Source organism: Ranitomeya variabilis, chromosome 6 (genome assembly GCF_051348905.1).
Source record: "Ranitomeya variabilis isolate aRanVar5 chromosome 6, aRanVar5.hap1, whole genome shotgun sequence".
Taxonomy (NCBI): Eukaryota; Metazoa; Chordata; class Amphibia; order Anura; family Dendrobatidae; genus Ranitomeya; species Ranitomeya variabilis.
The window spans coordinates 20,213,734-20,229,808 of record NC_135237.1 but is presented as its reverse complement, the minus strand read 5'-3'; the positions used below and the strand labels follow the sequence as shown (position 1 = coordinate 20,229,808).

General features: G+C 43.7%; 1 protein-coding gene and 1 long non-coding RNA gene across 5 annotated transcripts in view; one reads left to right on the top strand and one right to left on the bottom strand.

Moving 5' to 3' along the window:
• Window positions 1-16,075, top strand: part of LOC143781409 (uncharacterized) — a 443,129-nt gene that overhangs the window by 285,760 nt on the left and 141,294 nt on the right. The gene's annotated exons all lie outside the window — the stretch shown is intronic.
• The window catches only part of LOC143781406 (uncharacterized), a 120,999-nt gene that overhangs the window by 46,224 nt on the left and 58,700 nt on the right, over window positions 1-16,075 (bottom strand). Inside the window, exons 1-6 of one of the 4 annotated variants that reach the window (XM_077268005.1) lie at window positions 11,740-12,597; window positions 11,512-11,553; window positions 6,444-6,483; window positions 5,074-5,132; window positions 4,813-4,848; window positions 3,979-4,624 (exon numbers count right to left, since the gene is read on the bottom strand). The exons of 1 other annotated variant lie outside the window; for it this stretch is intronic. In XM_077268005.1, the coding sequence (XP_077124120.1) occupies window positions 4,453-4,624; window positions 4,813-4,848; window positions 5,074-5,132; window positions 6,444-6,483; window positions 11,512-11,553; window positions 11,740-11,765 (375 nt within the window). In that variant the 5' untranslated portion in view covers window positions 11,766-12,597 and the 3' untranslated portion in view covers window positions 3,979-4,452. Of the gene's footprint in view, window positions 1-3,978; window positions 4,625-4,812; window positions 5,133-5,457; window positions 5,508-5,598; window positions 6,632-11,511; window positions 11,554-11,739; window positions 12,598-16,075 lie in introns of those variants that run through there. 2 more of the 4 variants (XR_013216693.1, XR_013216692.1) reach the window with 2 other exon arrangements.

Below are 16,075 nucleotides of genomic sequence, written 5' to 3'. Positions count from 1 at the left end.
TTCTCCAGTGGGGGCAGTAGAGGTGCTTGAAGGGAGTAGGCGCAAGACTATCCTCACTACATTCTAACCTGGTATGTCAGAGACTTCTTAGGAGGAGGGGTCAGAGGAGGGTGGTAGTTCCCTCGGTGGATAGTGGGGGGGTGAGTTTTGTGACACAGGGGGACGCCTCTGTTGTCGGTTCTGTAAAGAGTTCACCATCTTGTGGCAGACGCATGCGTGAAAATAAACGTTCAGGTCCGGACCTGTGTGTGAATGATTACGTATAGGTGTCCACCAAAAATATCAGGTGGAAGTGTGGAACTGGAATCTGGAGTTCGAGGGTAATCGGGCCATATCGGGTGTCAGCCATTGTCAGTCCGAAGACTTACCAGTTGGAGTTACCCTCAGTAATGCCCATACACAACTCATTCCACAGGTCAGCGCTCTGGAGATTTGTGCCGCCTATGTTGTCATCTCCATCGTGCTGTGTCCACCATAAACCTGAGGGTCAGATGACTGAGGAGGTGAACTCTGGTGAATCGAGACGTTCTCACTGTAGGTTGTTTACTGGTGAGGTCCAGTGTTGAGGGTCCAGAGGCCCCTCATTGAAAGGGGGGTACTGTCACAATCCAATTTTAGATTTGTGGCAGATCTGGTTTGCCTCAGTTTAAGACCTTTTTTCCTTTCTGGTCATCGGGGGTTAATGCAGTTTTTCCCCCCCGGTGGCCGCTGGTGTTATTGCATTGCTGCTGGGTCAGCTGATGTTTGTGGTGACCACTCCCTCCATCCTTTAAGAGGTCACCTGGTTCATCAGCTGACTGTAGTCGGTGTTAGTTCATTCTTCAGCGACCAAGCTGGGAGTAGGAGCTTGCTGGGAACTGTTGTTCTACTGCTGTGCCCAGTGAATCTGGTGTTTCTTCCTGCTGTGCTGTGCCTTGCAGCATTAAGCTAAGTGTTGTTTTCCTTTACCTTGTCTGTATTTCCTTACCCCGTGTTGTATTAGTGCAGCGGTGGGACCAGTGCTCTCACCTGCCAGTTCCCTACTTAGGGATAGGTGCAGGGCAAGTGAGGGACTAGGTATCCTGGTCGGCGACGGGTTGAAAGAACCCGTATAGGGACGGTAGCAAGATCAGGGCACATCTGCAGGCCAGTGCAGGAGGTGCCCATTCCCCCAGTCCCTACCGACAGGGCCCACCGTTGTAATTGTGTCCCCGGTGTTCCCTTGTGTGTTGTGCTGTTCGTGACAGACCTACTGTTGGGTCGTTTTATACTGGATCAGTCACTCCGACTCCGATAACCTACTAACCTGTCAAGGTGACCTGGGACTTAATTCCCAATGACGGGATAGTACGTCATATGCGATTGGCAGCACTCTCGGGGGGAGTGCGGCTGGGTGTCAGCTGACTATCGCAGCTGACATCCGGCACTATGTGCCAGGAGCAGTCACGGACCGCTCCTGGCACATTAACCCCCGGCACTCTGCGATCAAATATGATCGCAGCATTGCGGGGGCATAGGGAAGCATCGCGCAGGGAGGGGGCTCCCTGCGGGCTTCCCTGAGACCCTCGGTACAAGGCGATGTACTCACCTTGTACCGAGCGTCTCCTCCCTGCAGGCCCCAGATCCAAAATGTCTGCGGGGCTACTTCCGGGTCCTGCAGGGAGGCGGCTTACAAGCGCCTGCTCAGAGCACAGAGTGCTCTGCAAAGTGTAAGATCAGCGATCTGTCACTATATAGTGATGTCCTCCCCCTGAGACAATGTGATAATGTAAAAAAAAAAATGTTACCAATAAAAACGTCAACTCGTCCTGCAAAAAGCAAGACCTCACATGACTCTGTGGACCAAAATATGGAAAAATTATACCTCCCAAAATGTGGAGACACACAAACTATTTTTTTGCAATAAAAAGTGTCTTTTTGTGTGTGACAGCTGCCAATCATAAAAATCCGCTAAAAAATGGCTATAAAAGTAAATCAAACCCCCCTTAATGACCCTCTTAGTTAGGCAAAAATAATAAAATAAAAAAATGTATTTATTTCCATTTTTAGGGTTAGGGTTAGGGTTGGGGATAGGGTTTGGGTTGGGGATAGGGTTAGGGCTACAGTTAGGGTTGGGGCTAAAGTTAGGGTTAGGGCTGGGGGTATGTTTTAGTTAGGGGTGTGGTTAAGGTTGGGATTAGGGTTAGGGGTGTGTTGTGGTTAGGGGTGTGGTTGGGATTAGGGTTAGGGGTGTGTTTGGGTTAGGGTTTCAGTTACGATTGGGGGTTTCCACTGTTTAGGCACATCAGGGCTCTCCAAACGCGACATGGCGTCCGATCTCAATTCCAGCCAATTCTGCGTTGAAAAAGTAAACCAGTGCTCCTTCCCTTCTGAGCTCTCCTGTGCACCCAAACAGGGATTTACCCCAACATATGGGGTATCAGCGTACTCAGGACAAATTGGACAACAACTTTTGGGGTCCAATTTCTCGTTACCCTTGGGAAACTAAAAATTTGCGGGGCTAAAAAAAACATTTTTGTGGGGAAAATTTTTTATTTTTTTATTTTCATGGCTCTGCGTTATAAACTGTATTGAAGCACTTGGGTGTTCAAAGTTCTCACAACACATCTAGATAAGTTTCTTGGGGGTCTAGTTTCCAATATGGGGTCACATGTGGGATGTTTCTACTGTTTAGGTACATCAGGGGCTCTGCAAAAGCAACGTGACGCCTGCAGACCAATCCATCTAAGTCTGCATTCCAAATGGCGCTCCTTCCCTTTCAAGCTCTGCCATGCGCCCAAACGGTGGTTCCCCCCCACATATGGGGTATCAGCGTACTCAGGACAAATTGGACAACAACTTTTGGAGTCCAATTCTCCTGTTACCCTTGGGAAAATACAAAACTGGGGGCTAAAAAAATAATTTTTGTGGAAAAAAAAGAATTTTTATTTTCACAGCTCTGCGTTATAAACTGTAGTGAAACACTTGGGGGTTCAAAGCTCTCACAACACATCTAGATAAGTTCCTTAGGGTGTCTACTTTCCAAAATGGTGTAACTTGTGGTGTAACTTGTGGGGGTTTCAATGTTTAGGCACATCAGTGGCTCTCCAAACGCAACATGGCGTCCCATCTCAATTCCTGTCAATTTTGCATTGAAAAGTCAAATAGCGCTCCTTCTCTTCCGAGCTCTGCCATGCGCCCAAACAGTGGTTTACCCCCACATATGGGGTATCGGCGTACTCAGGACAAATTGTAAAACATGTTTTGGAGTCTATTTTCTTCTGTTACCCTTGGTAAAATAAAACAAATTGGAGCTGATGTAAATTTTTGGTGAAAAAGTTAAATGTTCGTTTTTCTTAAAAATTCAAAGTTGGAAAATTGCGAAATTTTAATTTTCACCAAATTTCCGTTTTTTTCACAAATAAACGCAGGTAATATCAAAGAAATTTTACCACTATCATGAAGCCCAATATGTCACGAGAAAACAATGTCAGAATCACCGGGATCCGTTGAAGCATTCCAGAGTTATAACCTCATAAAGGGACAGTGGTCAGAATTGTAAAAATTGGCCTGGTCATTAACGTGCAAACCACCCTTGGGGCTTAAGGGGTTAAAGGAAACTGATGCTAAAACCTGGAATCTGATTGGCTCTGATACTTTGTCTTAGAACAGTTTTTATGCATGAGTTACCCTGTGTCGGCTGCTGGTGGCACAGTGACAATGAGGGTATGGGCGCAGTCAGACGGCCGTAAAATAAGGACCACTGTTGCATGGGAATGCTCAGACTGGCCGGCGGCTCTCCGTACCTGAGCATGACACCATGTATTTCTATGTAACTGTCACACTAGGGCTGGGATAGCCGCCGGCCAGTCCGAGCATTGCGATGCAATCGTCATCCCTGTTATATGGCTGTCTGACTGCGCCCTATGTGAAATCCTCCTGCATTTTCTACGCTTTTTACATCGTTCCCCCTTATAGATACAAGGGAAATGTGTGTCACTGACATGCAGTATAATATATATATATATATATATATATATATATATATATACCTATACTATGTGTAGATTTCTATTCTATTGTAACCTGTCAGTGTGATTTTACTGTACACCGCACTGAATTGACGGCTTTTCTATAGAACTCCGGTCTGACTGATGGTCCGTGTGGTGTGCGAGTTTTTCTCGCACCCATAGACTTGCACTGGCGAGTCTCGGCCGATATACGGTGCAAATATCAGCATGCTGCAATTTCCCTTCCAGTTAAAATACGGCTGAGAAAACAACGGATGATGGGAGCTGCCCCATAGAGTAACACTGGTCCGAGTGCCATGATTTTTTCTCGCTTAGCACTCCTCCGTAGTCCTCTCTAGTGTGACTCCGGCCTGACCATAATTTACTCATAACCTCATTGTTATCCTATGAAGAAAAGGGATGAGGAGCAGTAAGAAGAATTCAGCGTGGCCTAAATTCTTTATTATTGAAGCAATTTTATCCTTCATATGGAAACATTGTAAATGCCCGTGATGGAGAGCAGTAATGTCATGATACCATCACTATGGAGTCCTCCCCTTATTCTACACATACTACTAATAGATGGATGTGGAGAGATGTAGTAAGACACATACTTGTATTTTATCTTCCACGCCTTCACTGATTCAATCCATTTACTAAAGAAAAAGACAAGAAAAAAGAATGAATAATATTACTCATACACATTCACCAAAATAGTAGGAAGACAGATGATCCTATTGAGCCTTCATATAACCAGTGCAGACTGATAGCGAACATCTCTGCGGTGGATTATTACAGGGAGAGTCCAGGAGAATCAATGATCCCAATTACATGATATACTTACAGAAATTCCTCCTCTTCTTCCTGATCTGACGTCATCCTATAGAAGAGTAAGGAAGACAATTAGCAATGATTGTATCAGATGATATTAAGAAAAAAGGAGCGCGCTCAGCTATCTTAAGTTGGTGCTGGCTGTACTTGGGAAAAACCCAACAGCAAGTCCAATATAGAAAAATCAGCCGCACTCTTATGGTATATCTTTGCAAAAATGTGATGTATTTATTCACATGTGTTGAGACAAAAATTTATATATATATACACACACAGAGCAGGGAGAATAAACGGAGTAGTAACGTTTCGACCCTGCCTCGGGTCTTTCTCAAACTGTAATCAAACACAAATAACAATTAGTGTTATATACATATGAGGTGCTTTACATAAAGATAAAACCAGATGAACATAACATTATTTACAGAAAACAATATAAAGTAAGGATCCCATCTGAAAAGTATCTTTATGAGATATCGCTGTCAAATAGAGAACCTCTACAAGGTCTATCAGGGGTGCTGTCGCTAACATAAAGTTCTATTACAGAGAGTGGGAACAAGGTCCAGTCGGACCAGCAAAGCTCAAAAAATAGGTACAAAATTGGGTACAAAATTAAGTAACGTTATACCTAGTGGTGGACATGATATAGAGAAGTACTGACCTGCGTTTTCTAGATAGAGGGCAAAATAAGAAGTGTGGTCCCTTTAAGGGCTGCGAATAAAGAGGAGAGAGGGCCCCTTGTGAGAAGATGCGAGATTAAAGGTAATGGGGCCGTGGTAGGAAATACAGATGAGTCCCCAACCTCCTATTGTTGTGGTGTCGGGACGTCCTGCTTCTGTGGGCATGTGTGCCTGCATGGGTAATTGTGCCTCTACTTATAGCACCTATTCAATCGGAGGCTGCAGCTCCCAAAGGGAGGTGTGGGACGCTGTATGTGTGCCCCTAATGAGTGGTGCCAGCGCACTGTGGGGGGTGAGAGAGAGGCTTGGGGTCTCTGTAATGTGCTGTGCAGTTGCTAGATCTCCCAAGGGAGGTGTGGAAGCTGTGCGCGCGCAATGTTTGGGAGCACAGTGCTCGTATGTCAAGGAGGGCTGAGTTATCTGGGAGGAGGTGTGGCGAATGGGGGGAGAAGAGAGAGGAGTGGGAAGGGTATAAAATGCGAGAGTGTCCTTTGTAAAAGGCATATCAGTAAGAATAATGGGGAGAAAACGTGGAACCATTGGTAAAACTGCAGGGAGCCAAAAATAAAGATCAAATCGGAAAAATAAAACGAGAAGATCGGATTGAAAAAATGGAACAAAGGTTGAACCTAAGTGAAAATATACTGAAAAAAGAAAAAATTGACAATAAAAAGGAAAATTGAAAAATAGAGAAATAATAGAACAGAACAAAAATAATAATAATGAAGGAGGTAATAAAAAATAATAAATGAAACTAAATCGAACAAAATTATATAGTAAAATAAAATGAAAATCAAAATCAGAATAAAGATCAAAAGGAAAAAAATAAAAATAAATATAAAATAAAAAATAAAAATAATGATAAAATGAAATAAAAATAGAAATAAAAATAAAGATAAAAAATAAACAATAAAATATAAAAAATAAAAATAAAGAAAAAATAAAACTGGGGGACTTTGTAACTTACCCATGGCAGGTGTAAGAAATAGATAGTCGGCTCAGTGCATCTATAAGAATTAATAAAAGGTTAGAACTTAAGAAACAAATAATAATCACATCCACCACTAAGTTATAACTCATTATAACAACACCAGACCACATATTATTAAGAAAGAAAATTGGGCAATTAGCACTAAATAGTGAGAGAAAGCCCAAAGCCTGAGGCAACCCACTCCATATCAGAGCTAAGTAACACGGAGAAACCGGAGTATAACGGGTATAAATAATTTATTATATTATCAAAAGCAAAAAAGGTCATACATAGTAGCAAAAAGTAACATCACACATATAAATAGAATTAAGGTGCACAAGAATGGTAAAAAAGAAACAGGTAACCACCGGTGTGAACTATGTCCCTATTAGAGTAACCAGTCTGACATGGTCAAAATACTGGTAGTCGCAAAGCGACAAGTACCCGCCGTATTGAAAAGTAAAATGTCTATGTATTTATTTACGCAGGACTTACCGCAAGTTACAGGGCAATAGAGCACACCGGACTGGAACCCAGCTGGAATAGAAAGGAACCCCCGACGCGCGTTTCGCCTGGAAATGTGCTGCTTTCTCAAGGGGAATAGTACAAATGTGCCGAAAAGGACCTTAAATAGAAGCATGTGACACATCACATGCTGCATAACAGCCAATGAACAGAGGCCGTAACGGCGCATGCGCCGGTCGAGCCGCAGGTCCTACACCAGAGACAGGCGTCAAGCATCACAACATGTGGGCGGGGAAAAGGCCCCAGTCACATGTGCGAGGCCAGAAGACGCCGCTCCGGGGGAGGAGACCGCAGCCCCAACCAACGGATGCGCACAGCCGCAGGTACAAGGACAATTAGCCCCGTGTAACAAAAAATCAGTAAAAATGTACACACAAAAGAACCACCAATGCGCAAAGAGCCCAATGAATACAGGGACACAGATACCCCAATAGACATAACATGAGAATCCAACAATAGGTACAAATCATTAAATTGCCACAATATGGTCCATCTTTTCAGTTAATGTGGCGATTTTTCGTTGGATTGTGGGACGCATCTTCCAAGTCTCTGCTGGGTTCATGTGCAGTATTGCTGGTGGGTAAGTGTGAAGGTATCCGTCCTCCCAGGCACACAAAAAGAAAAATCAAAAAGACTATAGAGAAACATAAATAAAAAACAAAGATTATATTAGTAAACATTAAAAACAATAAAAATGGAACCAGCATGTGGTACCTATTCCTACAAGAGGGGGACAGGGTGGGAAACGGGCAGGAACAATATATGAAACAGACCAATAGCAAAATAAATGAAATACATGGAACCTCAAAATGATGTGGCCTACAAAAATGAAGAAAAACTGAGTGACTCATTCAAGCCGTGAGGCGTAACAGTGTTGAGGCGAACAATCCAACTTGCCTCGCGCTGTGCGAGTATCTTCTTATAGTCGGCGCCCAGGTGAAAACAGTCGATGCCCCTGACCCGCAAGGACCCCGCATCACAATCATGGTATAATTTAAAGCGGCGGGGTAATGTTTTTAACTCAGAGGCATCGACCGTGGTCCTGGCCGCCCGGATATCTCGCACATGCTCCCTTGTGCGGATCCGAAGCTCTCTAGAGGTAAGACCAACATAGATCAATGGGCACCCACATGTAGCGTAATAGATGACATTTTTGGTGCCACATGAAATATGTTGTCTGATTGAGAAAGTCCTGGATCCGTCAGAGGATGTAAATGAGGTGGTCCGCAGGATATTAACACAAGCCACACAGTGTCCACACTGAAAACATCCCAAAGTGGGACCTCTAGAACCAAATGGATTAGTGGCAGGAGGGACATAATGGCTACGTACAAGCATGTTACTCAAATTAGGAGATCTACGAGCTGTCATGGCAGGAAAGTCCCCCAGGGCAGAGCGCAAGCATGGCTCAGTTGACAAAATTGGCCAATGTCTAGAAAGAATTTCTCGCATATGGGACCACTCATGATTATAAGTTGTTATAAACCTAATCGTCTCATCCTTGCCTCTAACCCTGGGTTTATCTCCTGTCGTGTAGAGAAGATCCCTACGTGGTATCCTTCGGGCTCTGTCATAGCCACGTCTAATGCACCTGCGACTATAACCACGCTCCTCAAAGCGTGTCCTGAGAGCCAGGGATTGAGCCTGAAATCTGTCTTCCGTAGAGCAGATGCGCCTCATCCTAAGAAACTGTCCGGCCGGGACGGCCCTCACTGTGGCTGGGTTATGTGCAGAGTCAGCATGAAGAAGAGAATTTACAGCCGTTGATTTCCTGAAGACGTCCGTCTGGACCCGACGTGTATTGTCGATTTCCAGAAGGACGTCCAGGAACTCAATGCAATTTTTATCAAATTTGTAAGTTAAACGGATGTTATATGGATTATCATTCAGCTGACTCATAAAGTCCTCGAGCTGCTGCGCCGTTCCCCCCCACAAGAATAGAAAATAATCTATATATCGGAACCAGCACAGCACATGGGCAGCGGCCCGTGCCCCCTCGTCGCCAAAAAGGAATCTCTCCCAGTAACCTAGGAAGAGATTAGCATACGAGGGCGCGCCGGCCGCGCCCATGGCCGTGCCGCGCCTCTGTAGATAATAAGAATCTTTAAATATAAAAAAGTTGTGGGTGAGGATAAAGCGCAGCAGCTCGAGGATAAAATTGCACAGAGGGCCGCCAAGGTCGGAGGCTCCCAGGAAAAAGCGCACTGCCTTTATACCTTGCTCATGGTCAATACAAGTGTATAATGTTTGAATGTCTGCAGTGACCAAGAGCACATCAGGATCCACAAGGACCCCATCCACCCGAGTAAGGACGTCCGTTGTCTTTGACGTACGACGGTAATACCTCGACCAAAGGTTTGAGATAGAAATCTATGAATCTGCAGATCGGGTCACAGAGGCCGTCGATGCCTGACACAATCGGACGTCCCGGGGGGTCAACGGGGTCCTTGTGGATCTTTGGTAAAAGATAAAAGGTGGGAATTCTGGGGTGCCTGACCGTCCGACCCTCCCACACCTTTTTGTCAATAATTTCCTCATCCACAGCACCGGAGAGTAAAATTTGTAGCTGAGACGCAAAGGAAAGCATCGGATTATATGCAAGTTTGGTATAAGTTGAAGTATCCTTCAATTGTCGGAACACTTCTTTTTCATATTTGCAACATGGCCAGATCACGATGTTTCCCCCCTTGTCAGCGGGTTTATAAACCACATCAGTATAAGACTGTAGCTCCTTTATGGCGGACCGTTGGCTATACGTCAAATTGTCAAAAGTACGTTTAGATGAAAGTTTTTTCAAGTCGGCAATTACCAACTTAGTAAACAGATCCACCGCCGGACAGGGGGGGAACCTTGTTGATCTGGGCATGATGGAGGGAGGAAACCTACCTGAAGGTGTTGGAGATTGTTCTTCTAACAATTCCTCCAAAATTTGTAAAGTTTCCCTTTCCGTCTCAGTCAAAGAGTCAGAAGGATCATGACTCTTATAATGTAGTTTCCTTGGGATTAATTTCCTAGAGAAGAGATGGAGATCCTTCAGTGCTGTGAAGAAATTATAGGGGTGGGTGGGAGAGAAAGTCAGGCCCCTACTCAATACTGCAATTTGTGTATTTGTAAATATACGCGAAGACAGATTCAATACCTGAAGGCCCCCCTGGGTGCTTGTCCCTGGTCGTTTACCGGCTGAGCCTTTGTTCTTAGATGTTTGTCTAGTTGTAATTCTATTCTGGGACACTGTGGATCCCACCAGGTCTTCAGACATCTGAATAGATTGAGCTTCCCGGGAAATGTTGGATGTTATTGACCGAGATCTAGATCTGGAACTAGAGATGTTCCTGTAGCGGGAACGGGAGCGATCACCCTGGCTACGCCATCTATAAACATTAGCTGTTTGTTTGTCACGCACATCTCGCTTAAATTTCCTCGCCTTGTTATTCTGTATCTCAGTTGCCCATTTTTGCAAATCAGCATCAATAGTGTCATTCAACTTTTTGAGTGCTTCAGAAGACATCTCTTTTGGAAGAAACAATTGAATAGACTCAATTTCAGTTTCTATGTTGCTCAATGTCTGTGAGTCCATCTCCTTTAAGAGTGTCATATAATCCAGTGAACATGTGTTAGACAATTCCTCCCATCTCTCTTTGAAGTTACCATCAGGGATAGGGAAGGAGGGAAACACATGTATCCTGAGACCACGAGGGATTAGTTTCCCTTGTAAATACTTTTCAAAATAGGCATGGTTCCACCATACTCTGGTCCTCTTACGAAGGAGATCTTAAGATAAGTTATAACTCATGTACAATTATACATATAGAGACAACATGTTGCACGGAAACAATATTATAGCAAAATATGACTGACTCAGTAGTTCAACCAGAGGTCCTAAGTCACTAGATCCAATTCCCTGTTGAGGCCCTTTGGTGCGAGGGTCTGTAGTGTGTGTATCCAGTAGGCCTCCCTCTCTCTTAAGTAGCTTGACCTGATTGCCGCCCCTCCTGGGTCTTTCGACCTGTTCCACACCTTGGAATCTTAGTTGTGAAATGGAGTGTTTGGCTGTTATGAAGTGATCCGGTATGGGTAACCATGTCTTTTTGCATCTAATAGTGGATTTATGGCTCGATATGCGGTCACGGATGTGTTGTGTCATTTCACCTACGTAAACTAAACCGCAGGGGCATTTAACCACATATACTACAAAATTCGATTCGGAGCTGCCCCATAGAGTAACACTGGTCCGAGTGCCATGCGATTTTTTCTCACTTAGCACTCCTCCATAGTCCTCTCTAGTGTGACTCCGGCCTGACCATAATTTACTCATAACCTCATTGTTATCCTATGAAGAAAAGGGATGAGAAGCAGTAAGAAGAATTCAACGTGGCCTAAATTCTTTATTATTGAAAGCAATTTTATCCTTCATATGGAAACATTGTAAATGCCCGTGATAGAGAGCAGTAATGTCATGATACCATCACTATGGAGTCCTCCCCTTATTCTACACATACTACTAATAGATGGATGTGGAGAGATGTAGTAAGATACATACTTGTATTTTATCTTCCACGCCTTCACTGATTCAATCCATTTACTAAAGAAAAAGACAAGAAAAAAGAATGAATAATATTACTCATACACATTCACCAAAATAGTAGGAAGACAGATGATCCTATTGAGCCTTCATATAACCAGTGCAGACTGATAGCGAACATCTCTGCGGTGGATTATTACAGGGAGAGTCTAGGAGAATCAATGATCCCAATTATGATATACTTACCGAAATTCCTCCTCCGCTGACATCATCCTATAGAAGAGTAAGGAAGACAATTAGCAATGATTGTATCAGATGATATTAAGAAAAAAGGAGCGCGCTCAGCTATCTTAAGTTGGTGCTGGCTGTACTTGGGAAAAACCCAACAACAAGTCCAATATAGAAAAATCAGCCGCACTCTTATGGTATATCTTTGCAGAAATGTGATGTATTTATTCACATGTGTTGAGACAAAAATTTATATATATATATACACACACACAGCAGGGAGAATAAACGGAGTAGTAACGTTTCGACCCTGCCTCGGGTCTTTCTCAAACTGTAATCAAACACAAATACCAATTAGTGTTATATACATATGAGGTGCTTTACATAAAAACAAAACCAGATGAACATAACATAATTTACAAAAAACAATATAAAGTAAGGATCCCATCTGAAAAGTATCTTTATGAGATATCGCTGTCAAATAGAGAACCTCTGCAAGGTCTATCAGGGGTGCTGTCGCTAACATAAAGTTCTATTATAGAGAGTGGGAACAAGGTCCAGTCGGACCAGCAAAGCTCAAAAAATAGGTACAAAATTGGGTACAAAATTAAGTAACGTTATACCTAGTGGTGGACATGATATAGAGAAGTACTGACCTGCGTTTTCTAGATAGTGTGCCCCCAGCCACCCCAGAAAAGGCACATCTGGAAGATGCGCCTATTCTGGCACTTGGCCACTCTCTTCCCATTCCCGTGTAGCGGTGGGATATGGGGTAATGAAGGGTTAATGTCACCTTGCTATTGTAAGGTGACATTAAGCCAGATTAATAATGGAGAGGCGTCAATTACGACACCTATCCATTATTAATCCAATTGTATGAAAGGGTTAAAAAAACACACACATTATGAAAGTATTTTAATGAAATAAACACACAGGTTGTTTTAATATTTTATTGCTCTCTCAATCCACCTGAAGACCCTCGCTCTGAAAAATAATAAACCAACAATATACATACCTTCAGATGATCTGTCACGTCCCACAAAGTAAATCCATCTGAAGGGGTTAAATCATTTTACAGCCAGGAGCTGTGCTAAAGTACTCGCTCGTGCCTGTAAACCCCGGGTACTGAATGGAAAGCAGGATGATCTGTACTTACCTTGAGTTGCGCTGATGCGCCCTCTGCTGGATGTCCTCATATGAACTCGAGCGTGGGAACTTTTCCAAGGCTCCATTTCATGAGGACATCCAGCAGATGGCGCCTCTGTTGGTTTATTATTTTTCAGAGCGAGGGTCTTCAGGTGGATTGAGAGAGCAATAAAATATTAAAACAACCTGTGTGTTTATTTCATTAAAATACTTTTTAATAATATATGGATTAATAATGGATAGGTGTCATAATTGACGCCTCTCCATTATTAATCTGGCTTAATATCACCTTACAATAGCAAGGTGACATTAACCCTTCATTACCCCATATCCCACCACTACACGGGAGTGGGAAGAGAGTGGCCAAGTGCCAGAATAGGCGCATCTTCCAGATGTGCCTTTTCTGGGGTGGCTGGGGTCTGATGTTTGTAGCCAGGGGGGCCAATAACCATGGACCCTCTCTAGGCTATTAATATCTGCCCTCAGTCACTGGCTTTACCACTCTACCGGAGAAAATTGCGCGGGAGCCCACGGCAATTTTTTCCGCCATTTAACCCTTAATTTTAGCAGCTACAGCTGCCAAATTTTGCACATACACACTACTAACATTACTAGTGTGGAATATGCAAAAAAAAAAAAAGATATGAGATGGTTTACTGTATGTAATCATGTCTCATATCATGTCGGGTTTGTGAAGGAGAAATGAAAAGCCGGCAATTGAATTACCGGCTTTTCACATATATTGCGCTGAATTAAATTTAAATACAGTATATATATATATATATATATATATATATGTGTGTCTCAATGACATATATATATATATATATATATATATATATATATATATATATATATATATATATACACACTCACTGGCCACTTTATTAGGTACACCTGTCCAACTTCTTGTTAACACTTAATTTCTAATCAGCCAATCACATGGCGGCAACTCAGTGCATTTAGGCATGTAGACATGGTCAAGACAATCTCCTGCAGTTCAAACCGAGCATCAGTATGGGGAAGAAAGGTGATTTGAGTGCCTTTGAACGTGGCATGGTTGTTGGTGCCAGAAGGGCTGGTCTGAGTATTTCAGAAACTGCTGATCTACTGGGATTTTCACGCACAACCATCTCTAGGGTTTACAGAGAATGGTCCGAAAAAGAAAAAAAATCCAGTGAGCGGCAGTTCTGTGGGCGGAAATGCCTTGTTGATGCCAGAGGTCAGAGGAGAATGGGCAGACTGGTTTGAGCTGATAGAAAGGCAACAGTGACTCAAATCGCCACCCGTTACAACCAAGGTAGGCCTAAGAGCATCTCTGAACGCACAGTGCGTCGAACTTTGAGGCAGATGGGCTACAGCAGCAGAAGACCACACCGGGTACCACTCCTTTCAGCTAAGAACAGGAAACTGAGGCTACAATTTGTACAAGCTCATCGAAATTGGACAGTAGAAGATTGGAAAAACGTTGCTTGGTCTGATGAGTCTCGATTTCTACTGCGACATTCGGATGGTAGGGTCAGAATTTGGCGTAAACAACATGAAAGCATGGATCCATCCTGCCTTGTATGGAGCATCTTTGGGATGTGCAGCCGACAAATCTGCGGCAACTGTGTGATGCCATCATGTCAATATGGACCAAAATCTCTGAGGAATGCTTCCAGCACCTTGTTGAATCTATGCCACGAAGAATTGAGGCAGTTCTGAAGGCAAAAGGGGGTCCAACCCGTTACTAGCATGGTGTACCTAATAAAGTGGCCGGTGAGTGTATATATATATACTGTATATATGTTTTAACGAACATTTGAGCACATAAATCCATTAGATGTCGGTTTTGCAAGCCTGCGAGAAAATATCGCAGTACGGATGCCATACGGATTACATACGGAGGATGCCATGCGCAAAATACGCTGACACACCCTGCCTACGGATGACATACGGATCACTATTTTGGGGACTTTTCTGCGTATTACGGCCGTAAAATACGGACCGTATTTTGATACGCTGAGTGTGAGGCCGGCCTTAAGGTCAAATTTCAGATGAAACTAGGCACGGAATGGAAAAACAAAATTAAGAAAAAGTTCTTTGCAAATGTTTCCATTCATAGATCCTCCTGGAACATGTTGGGGGGTGAGGATCACAGTAATTTACGGTGAATGTAATAAATAGGATTTTTACTGTACCTGGAATCTTTGTTGTTTTTTAGTAGATGGTGGAGCTGTAAACACAAAACACAGCAGGTTACACATTTTTGCTCGTCTTTGGTGGCTTTTTATATGGATTTTCATCCAGGTTATCAGAAGTTACATTATTTTTCTTCTGTTTTATGGGGTGAAGGTGCAATAACCTAAAACGGACATTTGTACACATTGAAAAATTTCAGAACTGGGATATTTTTCCATTGTGATAATCCCTCGTGGTCGTTTGACCGCAGCACCCTCACACGTCATCACTCTGAGCTGTCTGTGCGTGGTTCCCTGAGGGTGTGCTCATGCTCTGTGGGTGGAGGCTGCCGGTGCTGCCTGTCTGCATGGGAATGGGATGGCCACTCTCCATTCACAGTACAGGGGAACATCCATGTGGCATCATTGCAGAAGGGGGACCTCGTAGTTACGTGGTGTGCCCCGGAAGTAGGAACAGATCCAGTGGCCCACTAGAGGCATCAACCCTTCTGGCATTTGCCAGAAGTGCCCGATGCTCAGTCCGGCCCTGGAGATTACAGTACGGTATGGCAGCAGGAAACGGGTTAACGACAGACTGACAGTTGACAACGGGGAAGGCGGCAGGCGACGGGCCTCTTGATGCCTTGCCTGCACCTTTACAAGTGATGGCCGCAGAACGGAACATCGGGGTTGGCGGCCGGTCTTCATGTCCTGCATCAGACAGTGAAGGTAGGGAACAACGGCAGCGGGCGAAAAAGAATCACAGCTGTATGCTCTGGTGTTCTAGCAGGCATGCTATCAAAAAACAACTTTGCTAGGTCTTACTTTCGAAGGAGGCCTTATATTTAGCAGTTCTGCAAAACCACAGCTAGGTCTTATTTTCGGGGAATCAGGGTATGAAAAGTAGATAATTGAATATGCAGATTGGTCACCTGTCCTCATTTAACTAGATGAGCATTTCAACTATAGGTATCAGTGGGACATAGTGGGGGGCGCACATCTATATATATATATATGGCCGGGTTTAAGGTGGGGTCAGCAGCACT